At 38.0% G+C, this 21,254-nt stretch overlaps 1 protein-coding gene across 1 annotated transcript in view; it reads left to right on the forward strand.

Moving 5' to 3' along the window:
- Positions 1 to 341: 341 nt before the first annotated feature.
- The window catches only part of Acss3 (acyl-CoA synthetase short chain family member 3), a 169,623-nt gene continuing 148,710 nt past the window's right edge, over positions 342 to 21,254 (forward strand). The window contains exon 1 of the mRNA XM_040754956.1: positions 342 to 721. Within this exon, the coding sequence (XP_040610890.1) occupies positions 426 to 721 (296 nt within the window). The 5' untranslated portion in view covers positions 342 to 425. The remainder of the gene's footprint in view (positions 722 to 21,254) is intronic.

Below are 21,254 nucleotides of genomic sequence, written 5' to 3' on the forward strand. Positions count from 1 at the left end.
CACGATAATGGCTAGAACTGCGCGATTCTGCAATGGAACAGAGACACATATTTCGTTTAAAATAAACCATTTGGCCTTTTGGACGTGTTCTAGGAGTCCTCGTGTATCTACGTTCGGAGGGGCTCTGTCAAATGACAAGTGGGTGTCAGGGGTTGGAAATTCCTGTTAGGGTTGAATTTTAGGTGTGACACAACACAACTTCTGTAGATTCCTGCTCCCTTTCCCCAGGTCTCCGCGCCAGCCTGTTGCTTTCCTGGTGGCTCCAGGTCGGTTTTTATCGCGGACTTCAGTTTGACTTCCAAACTTCTGGGCTTGGGGCTCAGTTCATGGTTAGTCCCCGCCTCTACTAGGCTCCTCTCTGGGGCAGTGTCACTCCCACTGGGCCAGCAAGCCGCTGGGCCTGCTGCTGGGGACAGAGAGGAAGGATGAAGCCATCCTGGCTGCAATGTCGCAAAGTAACAGGCGCCGGGACGCTTGGGGCACCCCTGCCAGGGTCCCCTTCAGCAAGAGGAGCCGGTGCAGCCCGAAGGGCTTTGGTGGCCAGTCTCGGGGGCCGGGGCTGCAGAGCTCTGGCCACCTGCAGTGGTGGCGAGTACAAGACTCATTTCGCAGCCTCTGTGGCCGACCCTGAGAGGTTCTGGGGTAAAGCTGCTGAACAGATCAGTTGGTACAAGCCCTGGACCAAAACGCTAGAGAGCAGATACCCGCCTTCCACTAGTTGGTGAGTGAGCATTTAGTCAATTCCAGTATCTCCTAACTTCTTGGATGCCAAGTGTTGGAAGGTCTTGAATCAGGAATCTGAACTTCCATGGGGGGGGGGGGGGGTATCAAAATTTAAGATGCCTTCAGCTCTTCCCATTGATGCTTGGTTTCTTTCTCAAAGCTGTCCTACATTCTCCTTTTGAAGTACTTGGTTATCTAGAGTGATCCCAGTTTTGCACAGAGATTTACTTGTAGTAGCTCTGCTTGGCAGCAGTGGGGGGGATGTTGAGAGACCAAAACAAAGGCCTTCCAAAACAAAGGCTTGCCTCAAACAGGCACTGTACCTACAGGAAAGAGACACTGTGTAAACAAATACAGAACATATACTGGGCTAGGGAATTATGGACCTGCCTATGGCAGGGAGGAAGAGGCATGAAGAACAACTTCAATAAAATGTAACTGAGCAGGGTTTGGAAAGAAGAGATGTTATCTTCTCAAGGTTGACATGAGCTAATCATCAAAGTCCAAGGGCATAGAAAACAGCTGGAAGTTAATGACACTGTAAATTGTGTGGGACAAGTGGGAGAAAGGGATTGGGGTAAGAAGAGAGTTAAATAGTGTGCCAAACAGCTGGAAGTAGGTCGAGACCCATAGTCTTGTGTCTATGACACTCAAGCAAGGTAGCCCAGGGGCAAGGTGATAATAGGCATCATGGCAGGAAGAAAGTTCTCTTGAAGTTTCAACTGTAAATACTTGCAAACATTGGTTTTTTATGTTACAATAAAACAATACACTGTAGAAGATATTGTTAGGCTATTGAGAGTGAGGCCCTAAGCAGAGGTTTCTAGGTGCCTAATCCTTTAAGGCTACGGTTACTCCCATCTGTTAATCATTAGGGAAGGATATTATCTGTAAATGTCAGAAAAACACTACTTAGATGAGGGCAATGCATTGGTTAAGCTGACATTTGGCCCTTGGGTGGATACCTTTCTTCTCAGAGCAGAGAATCTGTAAGAAATTGGGTGGAATCTGTGCTGGGACCTCAATAAGAGGGAGGGTTTATGTGATGTTTCTTCCAAATGTGAGTACCTTGCCCCTCCAATCCAACTTATGTCTCCAGTAGTATTTGATTGACCCGCTTTTGTGTGTCTACAGTGAACCTGGCACTAGTATACAGCAATGAGTGAAAAGCAGTGTTTGCTTTCTGGAAAAGCCTGCCTGGGTTCGAGTTGTTCCCCTCTCAGTTACTGGACTCATAGTCAGGTGACTTCAGCTCTTCGTGCGTCATTTTTTTTTCTCAATGTCAAATCATTACTTTAAGGATTAGCTGATTAAAGGACTAAGGTTGAGTGACCCTGTGGGTTAGACCTTATAATTGTTATAGAGAAAAAACTGTCTTTTTATTTTTGTATTATAATCATTGTAGGAACAGGAGGTGTTCCCAGTGTCCTCCACATCACAGCAGAGATTATCATCCAAGGTTGTTTTCAAAACTCATTGTTCATATATCTGTCATAAATACTATCCTCTAGTAATCTTATGTGGTCACCATTTTACCTCAAAGCCAATGTGCAGAGATTTCAGTTAAGATGTCCCTGGGCCTGGTGAGATGGCTCAGAGGGTAAAGACAATTGCTGTGTGTATTAATTAACACCTTAGGTTCAGTCCTGGCAATTCTCATGGTAGAACTGACTTCAGGAGACTCCAACAAAAAACTACCTCTGATATCTGTACCCATGCTATAGCAAACCCCCACCCCCCACACACTGATGCACATACACATAGGGACACACACATACACACACACAGACACACGCACACACACACACACGACACACACATAGGGAGGTACATTCACATGCACATAGACACACATGCAAGACACACGCAGAGATACACATACATATAACAAATAAATAAATTCAGTTAAAACAATTTTACAACCAAATTAGTCTTGGGTAATAGCAATGACGGAAGAGAGAGACTGGCGTGAGTTCACAGGGCTAGTGTGGGTCAGTGAAGGCACATCAGTATGAATAATAACATTTTTAGCCTGTACAAGCTCAGAGGTCTGATTCAGTCTCACTAAGACATTTGATTGTCAGAGCAGAGTTGAGAAAGGGAGAGAGGTAGGACATCAAAAGTCACTTTGCTTCAGTAGATGGCTTCAGTCTGAGTTACTATCACTATACAGTGATGTTGTGTAATTTGTAGATATTCCTGTTCTATATATGACTATTCTATACATCTCTGTGGTCTAGGGCAGGGCTATCATATGTGCTTAAAGATGATAGTCAAATATCATCATTCTTAGGTAGGAAGATTTCATTTCTGTATTTGAATAGAAAATGACTTGTACGGCAATTTCAACTAAGTTCTTCAGCAGAACTGGGAGCAGCTGCTATAGGGAACTGAACTTCGCCAGTTGTAGCTGGTATACTTGTGGCACACTTTCTAATTCCGGTTGACTTCCTACAAGCCAGGTTCACTCTCTTTCACTAAAGGCCATTTTTTCATTTTCCTCATCATAAAATTTCTTCAATATATGCAGGCTTATCAAAGCACTGACACATGTGGCATTTTAGACCAGCTTCTGAAATGCCATACGGGACATAAAAATCTTACATTCACAGGAGTATAAACATGGGACAAAAATCTTAAGGATAACATGTAGACCATAAGGTATGGGAGTGATTGAATCACACCTCTAGTCCTGTACTCTGAGATCTCTAAACAGTGAAGGCCAGAATTAAATACATGCTTTAATATTTCCCCAGAGTTTGGTCATTTCTTCTTATTATCAATACCTTGGTTACTGGGTAGCAAAGTCTCTATTTGAGAAGTTCTCATAACAGAATTGTAGTGACAATTGACACTGAGGAAAAAAAATGATGCATGAAGAGCTGAAGTCACCTGACTATGAGTCCAGTAACTGAGAGGGGGAGAACTCAAATCTAGAAAATATAGTAATTTCTTTAATCTTGGAACACAACAGTGGATGTTCTGGGTTATTATTAATTGTTTTTCCAATGAAGGGACATTCTTTTGCCTATCCTGAAATTGAAATACAAGCATCTTTCTCTGAAGGGATTAGGGAAGTCACTTTTCCATTTTGAATTGTAGTCTGCTTTCTGAGGATCAATCCATTCCTTTCTATAGAAGTCCAATAACCCAGTGTTATCTCAGTCTTATTTAAAGAACACTAAGTATTAAGATTCTAGGCATTGGTGGTGCATGCCTTTAATCCCAGCACTTGGGAAACAGAGGCTGGAGGATCTCTGTGAGTTCGAGGCCAGCGTGGTCTACAGAGCAAGTTCAATACAGAGAAACCCTGTCTTGAAAAAAACAAAACAAACAAACAAACAAAAAGATTCTCAGTATCTGGAACTGACTGGTGAAAATGGCTCAGTAGGTAAGAGCATCTGTCACCAAATGTGGCGATCTGAGTTCAATCCCCAGGACCCATTTCGTAGGAGGACAGAATCAACCCTGCAGAGTTGTTCTCTGATTGTCCACAGGTACATCTGGCATATTCTACATGCGAAACAAACAAAGAAACAAAAAGATTCTCAGAATTTGAATCAGAACCAAATCTGTATTATTATAAACTGAAAACGAAGAGACTAAATTTATATTACTAGAAACTTAAAGTAGATTAACGTTCCTGTGGTGCAACTAGTGTGACTTGGAAAGGCACAAGATCCATTTCTTGCTCAATTCACAATTGTTTAATGCTGCCAAGAGTTAAACGGTCTCAGAGGACTTAAAGGACATGGATCTCTCAGACACTGTGTCTACACTATGTAGGCAACCATGGAGAGAGGGTAAAAGGAATCAAGATAAAGCATGAAGTACATCATTACAAAGCTGTAATTGCAAGGGAGGGCTATGGTACCATGGAGAGGGTAGGGAAGCTAGTGTGTGCCAAGAAGGGTTTAAGGAGAATGCAAGCTCCTGGACTCTAGATCTTTAAGTGGAACTCTGATAGGCATCAAGTCTTTTTTCATGTTTCCTAGCAATGTGGTAAGTCCATGGAGATAAGAAAGTCCTGAGGCCCATGGAGAATGGTTAACAGTGTACCAGTGGCTTATAGGGTTTTTTTCCTCTGAGTTGGCAGTGCCTGATTACAGAAGCATCATGGCTTTAGAAAGTGTTGAGTAGTTATCCACAGAGACATTTGCAGTGTCTAAGCTGCCTGTCATAATCAGAGTAGCCTACAATAACTGTGACTTGCTGAGATGGTGTTTTGCTTATTTGTGTGCTTATTAGTTTATCCTTTAGCAATTTTGTACATGTATATTATAAATTCTGATCATAATCGTCCCTCCACTATCTCTTATCCTTTCCCCACACCCATCGATTCTTGTTTCCTTCCAAGTCTCCATCCCACTTTCCTAGCTTAATTTTTATATTTTATTCTTTAAATTTTGCTTTGTGACTCACTGTGTTTAGCCAAGGCATAAGCATGAAGCTATCTACCAGAGCATAAGTAACATCAGTGACCACAGGTGGAATACTCCCATCATCTATGATGGAATGTTTAGTGACTGGCTCAGTCTTGTGCCTACACTGTGCCTGTGCATACAATCAGAGCAGTTGTGAGTTCATGAGTGTTGTGGCCATGCCACATTCTCAAGATAACATTTCATTACACTCCTCCCTATCATCTGTCTTTCATCACACTATGTTCACTGAGCCTTGCTGAGTTTTGAAGTTAGTGGTGGTGGTGATAGTGGTAGCGGTGGTTATGGTGGTGGTGGTGGTCGTGGTCATGGCGATGGAGGTGGTCTGTTTATAATTAGTTTACTAAATGTTTTGCTGTTTTACCTAAGACTAAAAATTTTGGAAACATCTCATTATCTGAGCCTCTCTTATGAACAACCTTAAACTGTGCCTCCATGAGACAGAAAGTGAGGGAGAGGGAAAAGGAGAAGGATGATGAGCAAGGGAGGGGAAGAGGGAAGAGGGGAGAAGGGATGGAGGCAAAGGGAAGGGAATGAGGGAAAGGGAGGGAGAGGGAGAAAGGGAAGTGGAGAGGAAGGGAGGGAGGGAAGGAGAGAGACAGAGACAGAGAGAGGGAGAGAGAGAGAGAGAGAGAGAGAGAGAGAGAGAGAGAGAGAGAGAGAGAGAGAGAGAGAGAGAGAGAGAGAGAGAGAGAGAGAGAGAGAGAGAGAGAGATGTCCCGACCACTATTGCATCATGCCTGTGCTGTTCTGGTCGCTTTGATCATGGTGAGCATTTTTATTTACATTGCCTATGAGAGTGGAGATTATCTATGCTAGTGGGGTAAAATCGTTACAGACCAGATTTGACTTTACATGACAGTAGTTCTTATGTGGATAATGAGTGTAAGAGATTTGAACTATAAAAGGTGTATCTAGTGAACCCAGGAAAACACAGGAGGAATGAAAAATAGGAACTTCGGGAAGAGTAAATGAGACATGTGCTACCGGAAAGCGAACAAGTTATAGTCACCTGGGAAACTGAGTTAAGTATAGAAGTTTAGGAATTGATTGGGTAATGAAAGATAATCACCTGAAACTATGAATTTAGAGTTTTAAATTTGAGTATGAATTTTGAATAGGTGGTATTCAAACCACTGAAATAAATAAAGAGAAGAAAGGAAGAAAGAACAGGGATATTGACAGAGGAAAGGAGGGAGGAGAGCAGAATGGATTAAAAGGAGGAGAGCAGGATGGAGACAAAGGAGAGGAAGGAGGGAAGAATTAAAATTTGTGGGGAAGTACAAGAGAGAAATGACTGTCTATAGGAATGATGAGACTTGTTCAAGAGAGTGTTACAAAAAGAGAAGTGTATTTAATTTTATGATGTATAAAGAAGAGAAGAAATTTAAAAAATGTCAAGTGCACTATAGATACTTTAAGAATATTGAATTGAGAGAAATTAGTTATTCCTCCAAGAAATTAGTTATTACACCAAAAACACTCAGTGACTTTTTTTTTGGTTTTTCGAGACAGGGTTTCTCTGTGGCTTTGGAGGCTGTCCTGGAACTAGCTCTTGTAGACCAGGCTGGCCTCGAACTCACAGAGATCCGCCTGCCTCTGCCTCCCAAGTGCTGGGATTAAAGGCGTGCACCACCAACTCCTGGCGCTCAGTGACTTTTAATCAGGTGATACCCATGGAGAGACAGCTGCCAAGGGTAAAATAGTGTATCACAGAGTGACTTGCTAGCAGGCAGAACCACTCTATGGTCTTCTTTGACAGTGGCAGGAAGGAAAGAGAGCTCTTACAAGTCTCGAATGAAAGCTAGCCTTTCCCCTCTCCAGTTAGGAGAAATGTGTGTTTCAAGGCTGAAGTGAAGAAACCAAGAATGAAGGGAATTTTGTTTATTTTGAAACCCATTGCTTCAGAACTCACTGATTTTGCAAGCTGAACTTTTTGTGCTTTGTTTTTGTTCTTTTCAGTGCTAGAAGTTCCTGGAAGAAACAGGATAGAAAAATCTACAAGATGGGATATAGAGATACTTAGAAGAGCCTTAGGGTTTCCTTTATATTATTATTATGCCCTGTAATGATTCCAATGAACTAGACAGTTAAGCTAGATGACCCTGACAGAAGGTAAGAAATAGAAAAAAAGAGGAAATTAATTTTCATAATGTTCTCTAAGCCACGAACTATATAAGACTGTTCCTCATGTTTTTTAATTACCCATTTCCTTAGTACAGCACGGTTCGTTTCGTCATGCCCATGTGCTTTCTACATAGGAAGGGCAGAATCCAGTCCTCCCAGCAAGCTAGGGAGTTAGTGGAGGGCAGAGACGGTTAGTAACAGTAACTGCTGTGGTGGTCCTGGCCCAGAGCCCAGAATTTTTCTCTACAGGTACCTAGGCAACTGCTGCAGAAACCCAGTGCCAAACCTTAAATCCTTTAAAGGAGACTTTGGACAGAGACATTGTTCTAAATTAAAGGAGAGTAAAGAGACCTGAATGTCTTGTAACAGGTCGTTGAGAACTGGACATCATTTGGTTGCAATTAACATTTTGAAGGATAATTAAAGAACCTGAGTGGGATTTGAAGATTCTGTGGCTCTCATGTATCAGTGTGAGTTTCCTGAATTTGATGGTTATATTGTGGTTCTCCAGAGGAGTGTCCTTGTTTGGAGCAATTGGGTGATAAGTTATTCTGGAGTCATTTGGCATTGTGTGAAGAAGTACTTGGGAAGGAGGCAAGCTCTCTTGTGTTTGCAGCTTTTCTGTGGATTTGAGTCTGTTGCAAAGCAAAGAAGAATATTCTACCAGTGGGTGATCTGTTCTCTCTAAAGAACTTTGGTTGATTGTCAAAACAATTCTGATTACCATTAACCTTTTTGGGAAATTCAGTCCTTTATTGTATATTTGAAATTTAGGCTTGTATAAAAGCCCCTCATATTTATAAGATTTTTATTTACCTTTTACCTTATATATCTTTGTCATGACCATAGTTTTCTGAATTATATACAGATTGCCAAATGACTAAGTTTAATTAACGTAAACATTATTTCATATGGGTTTTATCTTTCTGTGGTAGGTCCACATGACATCCACTCTCAGCATTTTTCAGGAGAATAATATTTTCAAATATTGTCAAAATCACCTTCAATTACAATTTGAAGTGAGAATTTTATCTAAAGATGAGACACGTGCCCCCATTCGGCAAGCATTAAATTGAGTGGATTTATTCATAGCTTTGTGCACTGTACAGGTGCACTTAAATTTTCAAATGACCTGTCTTTAGAGATACAAATATATTTTAAGAAGGGACATGGTCAGCATGAAAAATCACCTGTTAGAAATAATGTTCCTCCAAATAACCTCATCAGGAAGGACCAATTTTAAAAGATGGGCCGCATTTTGTATTCTGAAGGTCAGCATCTCGGAATGGGCAGTATCTAATTTTCGCAGCCTGTCACACTCCTGAACCTCCAGGACAGAACAGGGTGAACTGCAGGAATGCTGCAATTACATAAGCAAGGATGGATTGCCTGGCAAATGGCACAATCAATGAACAATGGAAATTCAATCAGCTGTGACTGATCAACTCCCAGGTGCTGGGAGAAAATCCAAACTCTTAGTGCCTTCTGCAAGGCAGCTTACTTTTCCTTTATTCTGTCCCTGTATTGCTAGCTGCAGAAATTAAAAAGTGTAGTGTTTGCAGTTACTTGCATCATTTAAATAAAAAATCCACTTTCATAAACAATTAGGAGCCATTTGATAGAAGAGATCATTACTTTCCACTGTGATGAGTCATTGCAAGAGAACGTGTGGGAGGCTAATGGATCTTTGCAATAAATATATATGAACACAATAAACTCTGCAAATTATAGTGGTAAGAAGAACATGTGAGTGTAGAACTCAAATCCTTTATCTAAACTGCATAGCAAGAGATTCGTATCCTAGGATGCTAATTATATTTGGCTTTTCTGGCATTGTTGCTGAATGAGGTAGGTGACAGTATATAAAAAGGAGGTATTATTCTGATAATACACAAGAAAACTAAAGTAAAAGTACTCTAGGTGTGGAAGAGTCCATTTGAAGAAAAATAAAAACAAAACAAACAAAATCCTCAGGCAAATCATAAGGACTTTCTAACACTAAGCTAGAAAGGGGCAAGGTTTAATTGCATGACTATTAGTGAACTTTACTGATTTAAAAGAGTAAATGAACAAAGTAGATACAAAACAACTAAAATTGTAAGTTCTGGACAATAGAAATACCTTCTGTTTGAGATTTGGTGTTAGGGCAATAAGATTCCCTAGTATAATTTTTTAAGATATACCTTATGAGTGTATGCATCAGTGAATTAAAATATATGTGCATGATAATATTTAAAAGGCATATTGAGAAGTGAAAGAAAAAGGAATTCTCAGTCTCTACTATGGATCAATATAGACACTTGTAGAAATTTACTAAGATGGAATGCTAGCACCTTTCATTGTTGAAGAGACATGAAATCTGTATTATTGATCATTTGCTAAATCACTTTGCGCTAATGAATGCGTGGGCACTGAGAACTAAGTCAACATTTTATCTAATGTCACTTTATGTTCTCTCCAACTTCTTTCTTATTTGATTTTAAATCGAGAGCTAAGTACTATTTTAAACTAAATTCCCTGACTCTTCATTCAATCAATGTGAGATAGAGTTTAGTAATCATGCCCATGGGGATTTCCCAGATATCCTAATTGTGGCAGATAGCACAAAATGAAAGTGAGGGTCATTAAGAATATATAGAATCCTAGATCAATTCATTCAACATTGTTTTGTCTCAAATAATTATGAAATGGAAAAATTTTAAATTGTGTATGAAAATCACGTCAGTCTTTGATATCTTCCTCTCTCATGTGCTCTTTACCTTAGGCTACATAGAGTCTAAGGGAATGGATAGGTTTCTATAGACAGGTGTGATTGTATGATAAGCTTTAGCTAATGCAATAAGTGGAGTAAGACTTGTCACACCAATGAAAAGTATTTCGTTGCTGTATCTTCAGGTCCTATACCCAACCAAGCCAGCTTTGCTGTGGAAGGGCATGTAGAAGCCAATAAGTGTGGATGGCATAGCAAAAATGAATAGAATGCAGTGCTTTGGAGAATCTACCCAGAACCACTGTGGAGTAGAATGAATGGCAAACAAATGTTTTTTTTTCTTTTTTGGGCATGCCCTTCTGTATATATGTTTCTTTTATTGGTTAATGAATAAAACCCAGTTGGGCCAATGAGGCAGAAAGGCAGGACTAGGAAATGAGGAGAATTATGTGAAAGGTAAGCAGAGAGAACCCACCAGAGAGAGATGACATGCAGCCCCCAAAGGAGGAAAATGTCTGGACCCTTCTCCGGTAAGATAAGATGAAGAAGAAATAGTTAGGTTAATAGAAATGGGTTAATAATTAAAACATAGCTAACCAATAAGAAGCCCTAGGCATGGGTCAATAGTTTCATAATTATATAAGTCTTTGTGTGTTCATTTGGGACTAGAAGCAGCAACAACTTTGGGTGGTACAAGAAAAACTGCCAACAGCAAAATGGCATAATTTTACTATGTTAAAGTTAAAACCCTTCTTTTTATTTAGACAGAAAAGAGGTGATGATGGTGCATGTCCTTCTGATATATGTTTCTCTTATTGGTTGATGAATAAAACACTGTTTAGCTAGTGATCAGGCAGGAAGGATAGGCAGGGCTACCATACTAGAAGAAAAGGAGAATTCTGGTAGAGGTAGGCAGACCATCAAAATAGTTGCCCTATAGCGGCCAAAGACAAACAGGTCCGGGAAATCTCCAGTAAGCCAAGACCATGTGAAATTACTTAGATTAAAAAACTAGGTTAATAATTAAGACAGAGATAGCCAATTGGAAACCCTAGTCATCGGTCAACAGTTTATAATTAATACGGCATCACAGTATGTTTATTTGGGGTTGAGACAACTATGGGAACAGGCTAGTGAGAAAGAAAACTCCTCAAGAAAATGGTGTGTAAAGTTGCTCATCATATCCTAAAGAGGACTCATTCCAAATGGAACCCAGAGAACAGGGACTTGTAAACTTTGAAACAAGATGGTTTTCTCAACATTTTTTTCTTCTAGCCTTAAATGGCAGTGACATATGCATGATTTAGTTTGAAGTGCTGTTCTACAAATAACCCAGGTCTCAAAGATATGGAAGTGGTAGAATATACTAAATAAAAGGATTTTGTGGGGTACAGAGTATTTATGTAAAATAACATTTTATGGGTACAAACAAATATTTTTATAAGCTACTGAGATCTTACTATTGATACATGATATAACACTTGTTATTCTTGTTGATTGAGAGGAAATAATTTTACCGCTATTAAGCAACTTAATGAACACAGTATTACAAATATATTAAAGCAGCCAAACTTTGTAGCCACACATGAGCCAGGCACCATGCTGAGTGCTTCCACCTGTTCAATATCAATATCACTTCAACCATATGATGTAAGAACAGCTTTGTTCCCTTATATGGGTGTAGAAATGGAGGCACAGAGATGGCCAGAAATCTGGCTAAATGTACAAAACTACTAAGAAAGTGACAAATCTAGGGTTTGAATTCAGACTGTTTTTTATATTGCTTTTGTAATAATTTCAATAAATTTTACACTTTTTTCTTCTTGTACATGTTCTCCACTGAAAAGGGATAATTCTAATTTATTTGTGTATATATAATATGTATATGTATATATGTATATATGTGTGATAAAGGAAGAACAAAAAAATCTGGATTTTTTGCTCAAAAATACTTGATGAATATCACATTAGTTGTGTAATAATATGTACACTCTGATAGAAACAAACTGTATTTTACTGGGCACGACATACACAAAGGTCGGCAGGGAGCTTTAAATCTGCTGACAATTACTGTTCCCTGAGCAGGAAAACGCAGTATTAATCTTCTTCCTAAGAATTCACCATTAGTTTCTGGCTTAAGGAAAATCTATAATGACCACATTATTCATCATGTGCAGTGTGCTTTAATGTTGTTTTTATGAGACGATGGTGATAAATAGCTTAATTAATTCATCTAATTATGAATATTTGAAAAATTTTCTTTCTTCTAAGCTCTCATTAAAATGCTAGAATTGGTAGCACGTTTGTAGTTCTGAAAGTTGTTGGCTTGGTTTAATTTGTCTTTCTCCAAGCTTTCTTAAGCACATACAAGAGGGAAGGATTCAAGCAAGACAGACCTTGATAAATGGCACACTTTTTAAGGACAAAAAATGCATTTCTCAGGGATCTCTTCACAATCGGTTCTTTTAGGGTAAAGAATCTTTATACTCTACCAGTCTGTCTGTCTGTCCAGCATCTATGTGTCTTCTTTCTATATGTATTATATATCCTCTATCTATCTTCTGTCTATATTTATCATCTATCTATGTTCTATCATCAATCTATCATCTATTATCTGTCCTCTATTTATATTTATCATCTATTTTCTATCTACCTACCTACATACCATCTATAATCTATGTGTAGCTATCAATGTATATCTATCATTCATCTATCTGTCTATAACTGTCTATCTACATAATATATCATCTATTATCTATCTTCTATCTATATTTATTATCTATTTTCTATCATCTATCTGTCATCAATCTATCTATCATCTATCATCTAACTCTCAGAACAAGCTGGAGCCTCAGTTACTTTTCTATGTTATTCAGTCAATATTTAGCAGTTCTGGGGAAATGAATGGCCTCAAAAAGGTTAACTGCTTCATTTCAGTGTGTTAAAGATGAGCCAAAATGAGAAATAGGCTAGTAAGGTCCATAATCGATTGAAAAGGAAACTCATATGCAATTATTCTCTATTTTGTGCCTGAGTCACTCCTTTTTCCTCGGTGCTGATGTGTTACCTCTCAATCATGACAGTCATCACACCATAATTACAACAACAAACAATAGTAAAAGTAGCAATTATCGAGCATATGTTTTGATCAGGCTCCTTGCTAACCCTGTCCCTTTGTTTTCTTAGAGCTGACTCACACATTCTCTTCATTTCACTTCCTTCTAGTGTGACTAATGATTTTAACCTAAAATCTTCTGCAGTTATTTCCTAAAAAGCACACCAATCTTATCCTTTGTGCCAGCTAAGCCCAAAATACTTATTCTATTTATCTTCATTTAATGAGTAGGCATCTGCTGTGTAAGCTCAAGCCTGTTGATGCTCTTCTCATATCAGTAATTTAACAAATTAATACCAGGTACTAGGAAGGAAGATTCAGATTCAGTTCTAATTATTGATATCTATTATTAATTTTTTAAATCCACATTGCAAAATCTTCAGGATATATCAACTGAAATTATCTTAAAATGTCTTATATGTATATCTCCCTCCTTTATCATTTCAGACAACTGAGCGCCAATATAATTACATGGTAATATTTGCATCTTCCATTCAACCAGATTGTCAAATGGCCTCTATACCCTCTCAAAATGCATCTAAGTATGAAAATCATGTCTTCTCCATGGGTTTAAACACTATTCTGGGTCTATTGGCTCAATTTGTTACTCATTACCCAGCTGAGTTTTAAGGTAGAGGGTATTTTACAATCAACATATATTTATGTTCACCAAGACCAAAATGTACCTGCTGCCTAGGGCAGACTCTCATTTGTGTTGTACAGACTAAGAACAGGGTATGCAGTGAAAAGGTAGGCTTCAATACAGCAGTTCTCTATCTGTGGATCACGACCTCCTTTTATTCTGCATATCAGAATAATGTATCAACTTAGCTCTTAACTGAAATCCTTGTACTCTATCATACTAGAGCAGTGGTTCTCAACCTTCATAATGCTGCCACCCTTTAATACAGATCCTCATGTTGTAGTGACTCCCAACCTTAAAATTATTTTCATTGCTTCATCGTAACTGTAATTTTGCTAAAGTTATAAATCATAAGGTAAGTATCCATGCTTTCTGATGGTCTTAGGCGACCCCTGTGAAACGGCCATCTTCAGAGGAGTCATGACCCATAGGTTGAGAAGCACTTTTGGTCTTAAACCGTGAAAGTGAATTTCCTATATTCTTATATATTTGTGTGTGTGGTTGTGTAAACCTGTATGTGTGTTTATGAGTATGCTTTAAAGTTCATAGGATTTAAACCATATGCTATGAAAACAACAGTGTGTCCTATAGTTCTTTAATTTCTCAAAACCATTTATGTTAAAAAATAACTCAGGCCCTTTAGTTAACTCGCTAGTGGTTTCAGCATACAGACAGCAGATCCAGGCTGCAAACTCATCCTTGTGAGGTTGCAAGGTGTATCAGGTTCACTTTGTGTCATATTTGATCTGGGGTAATCCTATTTTATCCTTATAATAACAATGCCATAACTTCAAAAACAATTCATGTGCTCCTCTATGTGTATACATATACACGTGTTCATATTTGTGTAATATTTCTGGGCTTGGCATATTTATGAAAGTGTTTCCCTTGGCTCTGTAATTTACTTCTTCCTTAATTCATTTCCTCCATTTGTACTCTTCCTTTCTTAAGTTAGTCATTCATCAAATATTTATCAAGCCCTTTTATGAGCCTGGTGGTATCCCAGGTGCTGGATTAAAGGCCAAATAAAGTATAAATTTGAAAAACAATCTTATATATCAAGGAAAAGCATTTTGTTTATATTAAAGCCTCTTAACGGACAAGCTATGTAATAAGAGAAGTATATCATGGGTGATAGGGGCTATCTAGTCATTAGTTTGTGAAATTATGGGTAATGAAGTCCATTTTGTTTTATAAACAGCTCTTCTATGAATTACCTTTGAATACTAAAGTGCGAATAATGTACATTGATTCTATTCTGGTGAGCAGTGGCTGATTCCTGGCTAATGAGTCCTTCAGTAGATGAAAGAATCAAGTCACTTTAATTTTATCCTTCTGGGGAGACTCCCCTTTTAAAGTACAGGTGCTCACAAGTAGGAAGGCGAGAAGAGAAAGTAGGGAAAGAGAGAATCAATGGCTTTGGTTAGCACCAGCTGCATAATGAGCTCTTTGATAATTAAGTGGGCTGCGCCTGTATTCAAGCTTCAAATTATTGACATGGTAATGGAAAGTGTTTCATTTATGAGCATGGTGTGTGGTCTGTGAGCAAACATGTAGCAAAGAATCCTGTATAGCTTTATTCTCTAATGATCTGGGGGATGAAACTAGGAGAAAAAGTCAGGACACAGATTTTATCTATTTTGCTTAGCAATTTAAGTTACAACCAATAATTAATACGGTTGTCTTCATAACTTTGTTATGTTTGTGTCTGTGTAGAAGAGCATTTTTGTGAGAGGTGGCTGTTGAATAGAAATGTCATGAGGTTTAGTTAAAAGAGGGGAGATTTTATACACATAATCTCTTAGTTTTTGCTGTTTAGGTTTGACTTAATTAATCATAATGACATTGTTTTATTTAGAAATCATCCTGGTTGAAATTTATATTCTTGCCTTTTATTCAACTTTAAATTTAGAATTATTTTAACATTTATGCAGAAACGCACAAGAAACATAAAAGTGGTGGAAAAATACACCGTGCTTCAATACAAAATAATTCTACATACATATAGTATATATGTGTGTGTTTATTATAATCCTATTCATCCTTTTTGTCTGGCTTGTAACTTTTTATCTTGAAGTAACTCTGGACTCACAAGAAATTTCAAAAATAATTCAGATAGCATGATTATATCACCAGCCAACTCCCTTCTTTGGTAACCTTTTGGTAACTAGAGTGAATTATTAAAACTCAATGTGATTTGGAAAGAAACTACTCAGTTTTATATATTCTATGGTGATCCACCCATTCTTTCATTTGCATATTTTTACATGTATGTATTTCACTTATTTCAAGATGTAGGTTTTATGTATGGTTGCAGTATGATTGCATCTCTCTCTCTGCTGATTCCAGAATTATTGGAATTACACAGTTCTTAGTAGCTGACAGCTAAACTTTCTACTTTTAATTAATTTTTCTATCCCTTAAGTTGAGTAAGTTCCTATTCCATGGGTTTTATAAGACACTGACCTATGAGTACAGCAGTAAGCCATTAAAAGTCATTTTTTTGTTATGTCCCTTTAGCAGAAAAAATATTATTAGGTTTTCTCCTTGGCCCACGACTTATCTATTTGTTTCTATTACCTCCGGCTCTTATAATCTTTGTGCCTCTTTTTCAGGCATAGCTCCCTGAACCTTGAAGGGACAGGCTTGATCAAGATATCCCATTTATGACTGAGAACTGCAAAGTTACTCTCTGCATATTGTTGAAATAAAAGGCCTCTGTGTTAATTCCCATGTATGGCAGACATAATCTTCTCTGATGAGAGTTGAGAGTTGAGTAAGGCACTGATCTATGGGCTTAGCAATATGTTAGTCTTTTTGTTGTTGTTGTTTTTGTTCAATTCCTTTAGCAGAATAGCAGTACTGGGTTTTCCTTTAGGCCCATCTAGTCTCAAGTTCTTGAGCCCTCTTGCATCGTCAGGTATGAATTGCATTTCATGGAGTAGGTCTAACATCTAAAGAAAAAAAAAGTAAAAAAATGGTTATTCCCATAATCTTTGTGCAACTATTGCAATATTATATCTTCTAGACAAGTCACTGTTGTAAATCACAGGATTTGTAGCAAAGATACTGATTTATTTATTTATTGGTTTTTCGAGAAAGGGATTGTATTGTTTTGGAGGCTGTCCTGGAACTCACTTTGTAGACCAGGCTGGCCTCTGTCTCACAGAGATCTTCCTGCCTCTGCCTCCCAAGTGCTGGGATTAAAAGGCTTGTGCCACCAACGCCTGGCAAGATATTGATGATTATCTTTCTCCTTCTGGTAGTGTACGGAGTGCTTTCTAGTACCATGAATGCTAGTCACTAGGAGTAAAGCTTCTAGGTAGGCATCAGCTTGGTTTCTCTGTGTTTAATGATATGAGGAAGTGCTGTCTTCCACAATAGAGCCGTATGATCAAGTTGTTGAGAGCAATCAATATCTTCGTCAATAGCTTGTGAAAATAGGGGTTCTAATGGCCAGTGCTTCAAGTTGTGACCCATTCCCAACACAGAATGTTTTATTTTATGATTTAAGATGTTTAGTTGGGACATTGTCTCCCCTTTTATTTAGTGACTCTATTTAAATTGCTTAAATATTTTAGGAAGCTTCTACAGTAATAGGTTTCTATATGTTTTTTAAATTGCCCTTAATTGCCCCTCCCCCATTCCCCTCATTCCTAGCTAATCTTCCTTTTCTAATTTTCCCATTATCTCTGAAAAACATTGTTCTACTTTACCTTTCTTGAGAAATCCTCTCCTACCCCCTGATACTATGTACCCCACCTCTGAGGTTATTCAGATTGTTGTACACATATCAAAAGTTTAAAAGAGAAAACATACAGTATTTCTTTTGGGGAGGTCTAGGGTTTTTCACCCTCACTCGGGATGATTTTCCTAGCTTAATAATTTACCCAAAAATTTCATATATTCCATTGTGTAAATGGACCACATTTTTATTATGGATTCATTACTTTATGAACTTCTAGGCTGCTTCAAATTTCAGACTATTATGAAGAAAGAAGCAATGAATATGGATGATCAAATATCTTTGTTGGAGGGTATAGAGTCAATCGGGAATGTGCCCAAGAGTGGTACAGCTCTATCTTGAGGTAGATCAACTCCCACCTTCATGTGGAGCCTCCACAATGGTTTCCATAGTGGCCATACCAGTTTGCACTTCTGCTAGCAATGAATAAATGTTTCCCTTCCCTGTGCCCTCTCTAACATGTGTTTTCACTTGCTTAATTTGGTCATGGCCATTTTGAAGGAGGCAAGATGAAATTTCAAAGTAGTTTAAATTTCCATTTTCCTCATGCCTAAGGATGGTGACCATTTCTTTATGTGTTTCTCAGCCATTTGTGTTCCATGTTTTTAGAACTCTCTGTTTAGTTCTGTACCCCTTTTTAAAATGGGTTGTTTGTTTTCTTGATGTTCAGTGTTTTTGTTGTTGCTATTATTTATGAATTCTAGATACTAACCCTCTGTCAGATGTATAATTGGTAAAGAGTTTTTTCCATTCTGCAGTCTGCCATTTTGCATGGATGATATGTCCTTTGACATGAAGAAGCTTTTTAATTTTATGGGGTCCCAATTATTTATTGTTGATCTTAGCCCCTGTGCTATTAATGTTCTGTTCAGAAAATCTTTTTCCTGTGCCAATGAGTTCAAGGTTTTTCCCATTTCCTCTTCAATCATATTTAGGGTATCCAGTCCTATTTTGAGGCTGCTAAAGAGAGCTGAGTCAAAATGTAACTGCAAGTTCTTCTTATTATTATTTAGCAATAGTATTTTTTATTCTCCAGAAATTAATATTCAAGATAAGTTCTTACCATCTTTTACAAAGCATTTATCTATTACAAAAGCAAGAAACCCTGAGAGAGCCGCTATTACTAAGCCTGGAAAAGCCTCTGCATTCTCTCATGTTTATCTGGTCGTTTTACAGTAGATATTGAAACAGTGTGGCAGCAAAGTTACTTGTGTATCTTTTCCAATTCTACAGCCTTGTTTTTAGGACCAACCACAGAACATTCTGTAAGGCTCAAAAGAAAGAAACAACTTGAGGCATTTGAAATTGATAGGTCACATTTTTTTGCTTTAAAAACAGCTTGCACTCAGCATCTCTCCGGTCTTCTTTAAGTAATGAGCAGGATGAGTTAATGAAGGGGGGTTGCCTCTGGGAGCCTTGCATATCTAAGATTGCTTCATCAGAATATTGCCTTGTTTCTAAGAGCATCCTGGTCTAAGCAATGATATCTAAAGAGGCACTTGTGCCTTCCCTTTGAATATCACCTTGTGGAAATGATGTATCCCCCAAACTAGAATTTCTTTGTGAATCTTATCCTGGGAGAAGGAAAAAATCTGAAGACTGGGTCCACTTAGCGTGGGAACTTGCTCTGGAAAATAAATTTCACATAGTTTTGGTATGTGTGAGATTAATATTAGAAGAGACTAGAGCTGCTCTGATGATGAGAAAGACCACAGCTTGAGTGGGACTGTTTTGTATTTAAAATGCAACCTTAAGTCATGACCTCAAGGGTAGATTTATAGGTCGTCTTCCCTGTACCTCTCTCTTCTCTTCCTAATGGAGACATATTGTCTCTTGGTTCCACTTTTCTTTGTTACTTCTTTGCTTAATTGGTCATAATTTCCAGGACCCCTACTGACCCTAACAGTCATGGTCCCAGTTTTTTTTCATGTATTATAACCTTAGCAAGCAAGCAATGGTGGGAAAATCTGCACATTTGTTAGTAGAACATTTATTTCTAACTCTATACACCTACATTTTCTCACTCCCACTTCTAAAATAGAATATTATAACAACATATAACTGATTTGGGCTCCTCTTTTGTACCACTGTTATGGTTTTTCTCATTCTTTCCTTTCCCCATTCCCTCTTCTTACTTCATTATTTCATGATTCTTACTATCACTGGGATTAAATGCATGGAGGCATCTTCCTCCTTCTCCAACAAAGGCCAGTCAACATTGATCAACATTTGTTACCATCAGACCATTTTCTATTTCTCTATATTATTCTACAAATTCTTGCAGGGTACCAGCTTGAAGCCTCTGTGGTATCCTGAGTTGTGGGTGTGGTTTTACAATAACTTTTTCTAATTTGTAATCTACCCCATTGTGACCTCCTCGTGACTTATTTTTTTCCAAGTTAATGAGGGGAGGATCTCTGTTTCTAACATGTTATGCATGTTATCATGGAAAGACTAACTGAAGGAAGATATTTGCTTGTCCTTAAAAGAATGCTACTATGTTCATTTTAATAAACAAGTAATCCAATATTTAACTGCATTTGGTCTGATTATTTACTTCTGACCCTTAGTATCAAGTTAACTATAATTTCTCTTTTCCACATTCAACGGTATCTTCTTTCTTTTCACTTCAGTTCTCAAGTTGTTCCTACATTTATTTGTAGAATGCAAATGAAACATGATAAATTTGTGTCCTCCCCTTCTTCTTTAAACTTACTGTCAGGTATGACTCACAGCCCGAGAATATCAAAGATCATCATTCATGAATTTTCTCTTCAGTGGCAATGGATTCAGTTCAGATAACAGGTATTGATTTCCTGAAAGCCTTTCTTTCCATTCCTTTTACTTTTGGATGCACTGCTCACCATTGGCAATTCGTTGAGTTTTAATCTGATATGATATGTCTGGGGTGCGGATGTGTGGGATGTCCTTTCATGCTGAAGTGGTCCAGTCCATGCTCAGAACTTGTGTGATGGAGTCTGAGGATAGATACTCAAGTGAAAAGGATAGGAATAAAGATTATCTCTCTATTTGCACTGGCCTTCTTTGTTCAAATAATTATCTGTCTTTCGAAGACAAGCACTTTCCAAACAATTTCACACAAACAAAATCCCTAGTAAATTAACATAAGGTTATTACTCTGCTCCAAGTAACCAATTACCCAATTTGGAGGGTTTCCTGGAACAGCCAGTTGATACTGCCCAAAGCCAAGTGTCTGCAATTTAGATGGGATAACACTATGTGAATAGAGCAACATGATGCCCTCTCAAATCTGCTTAAAACACTCTCTGTTTGTGTGTAATAGTAGTCTTTTGAGCTAGCCATTGTCTCTGTTGAATGCCAAAATTTACCTCATGAGACTCCTTTCCTATTTGTGTGAATGTTTCAGAAGAGCAGTATTTAATTTCCTTCCATTCACACATGTAGGTCTTATTTAAAAATAAGTGTTGAGCATTTCCTGCAAGTCCTCATTGGGTTGTTACAGATCTCTGCTTGTAGGAAGCTAAGAATCTAGCAGGACATGACAATTATCCAAATAAACACCCAGATAAAATAACATCCAAATAAAACAGGAAACATATTCATAGCATTACCTTAAAGTCAGAAATCATGTTTTCCATTCTATAAAATTATTTGACCTCCGTGAGCTTCCTTCCTCTCTGCTAAATGGGGATACCCTTGTCTACTAGAAGTGATGTTACATACATTAGATAATATAACTTGTACATAAATTATAAAACCCAGAACCT

Source organism: Mesocricetus auratus, unplaced genomic scaffold (assembly GCF_017639785.1).
Source record: "Mesocricetus auratus isolate SY011 unplaced genomic scaffold, BCM_Maur_2.0 Super-Scaffold_100011, whole genome shotgun sequence".
Lineage (NCBI taxonomy): Eukaryota > Metazoa > Chordata > Mammalia > Rodentia > Cricetidae > Mesocricetus > Mesocricetus auratus.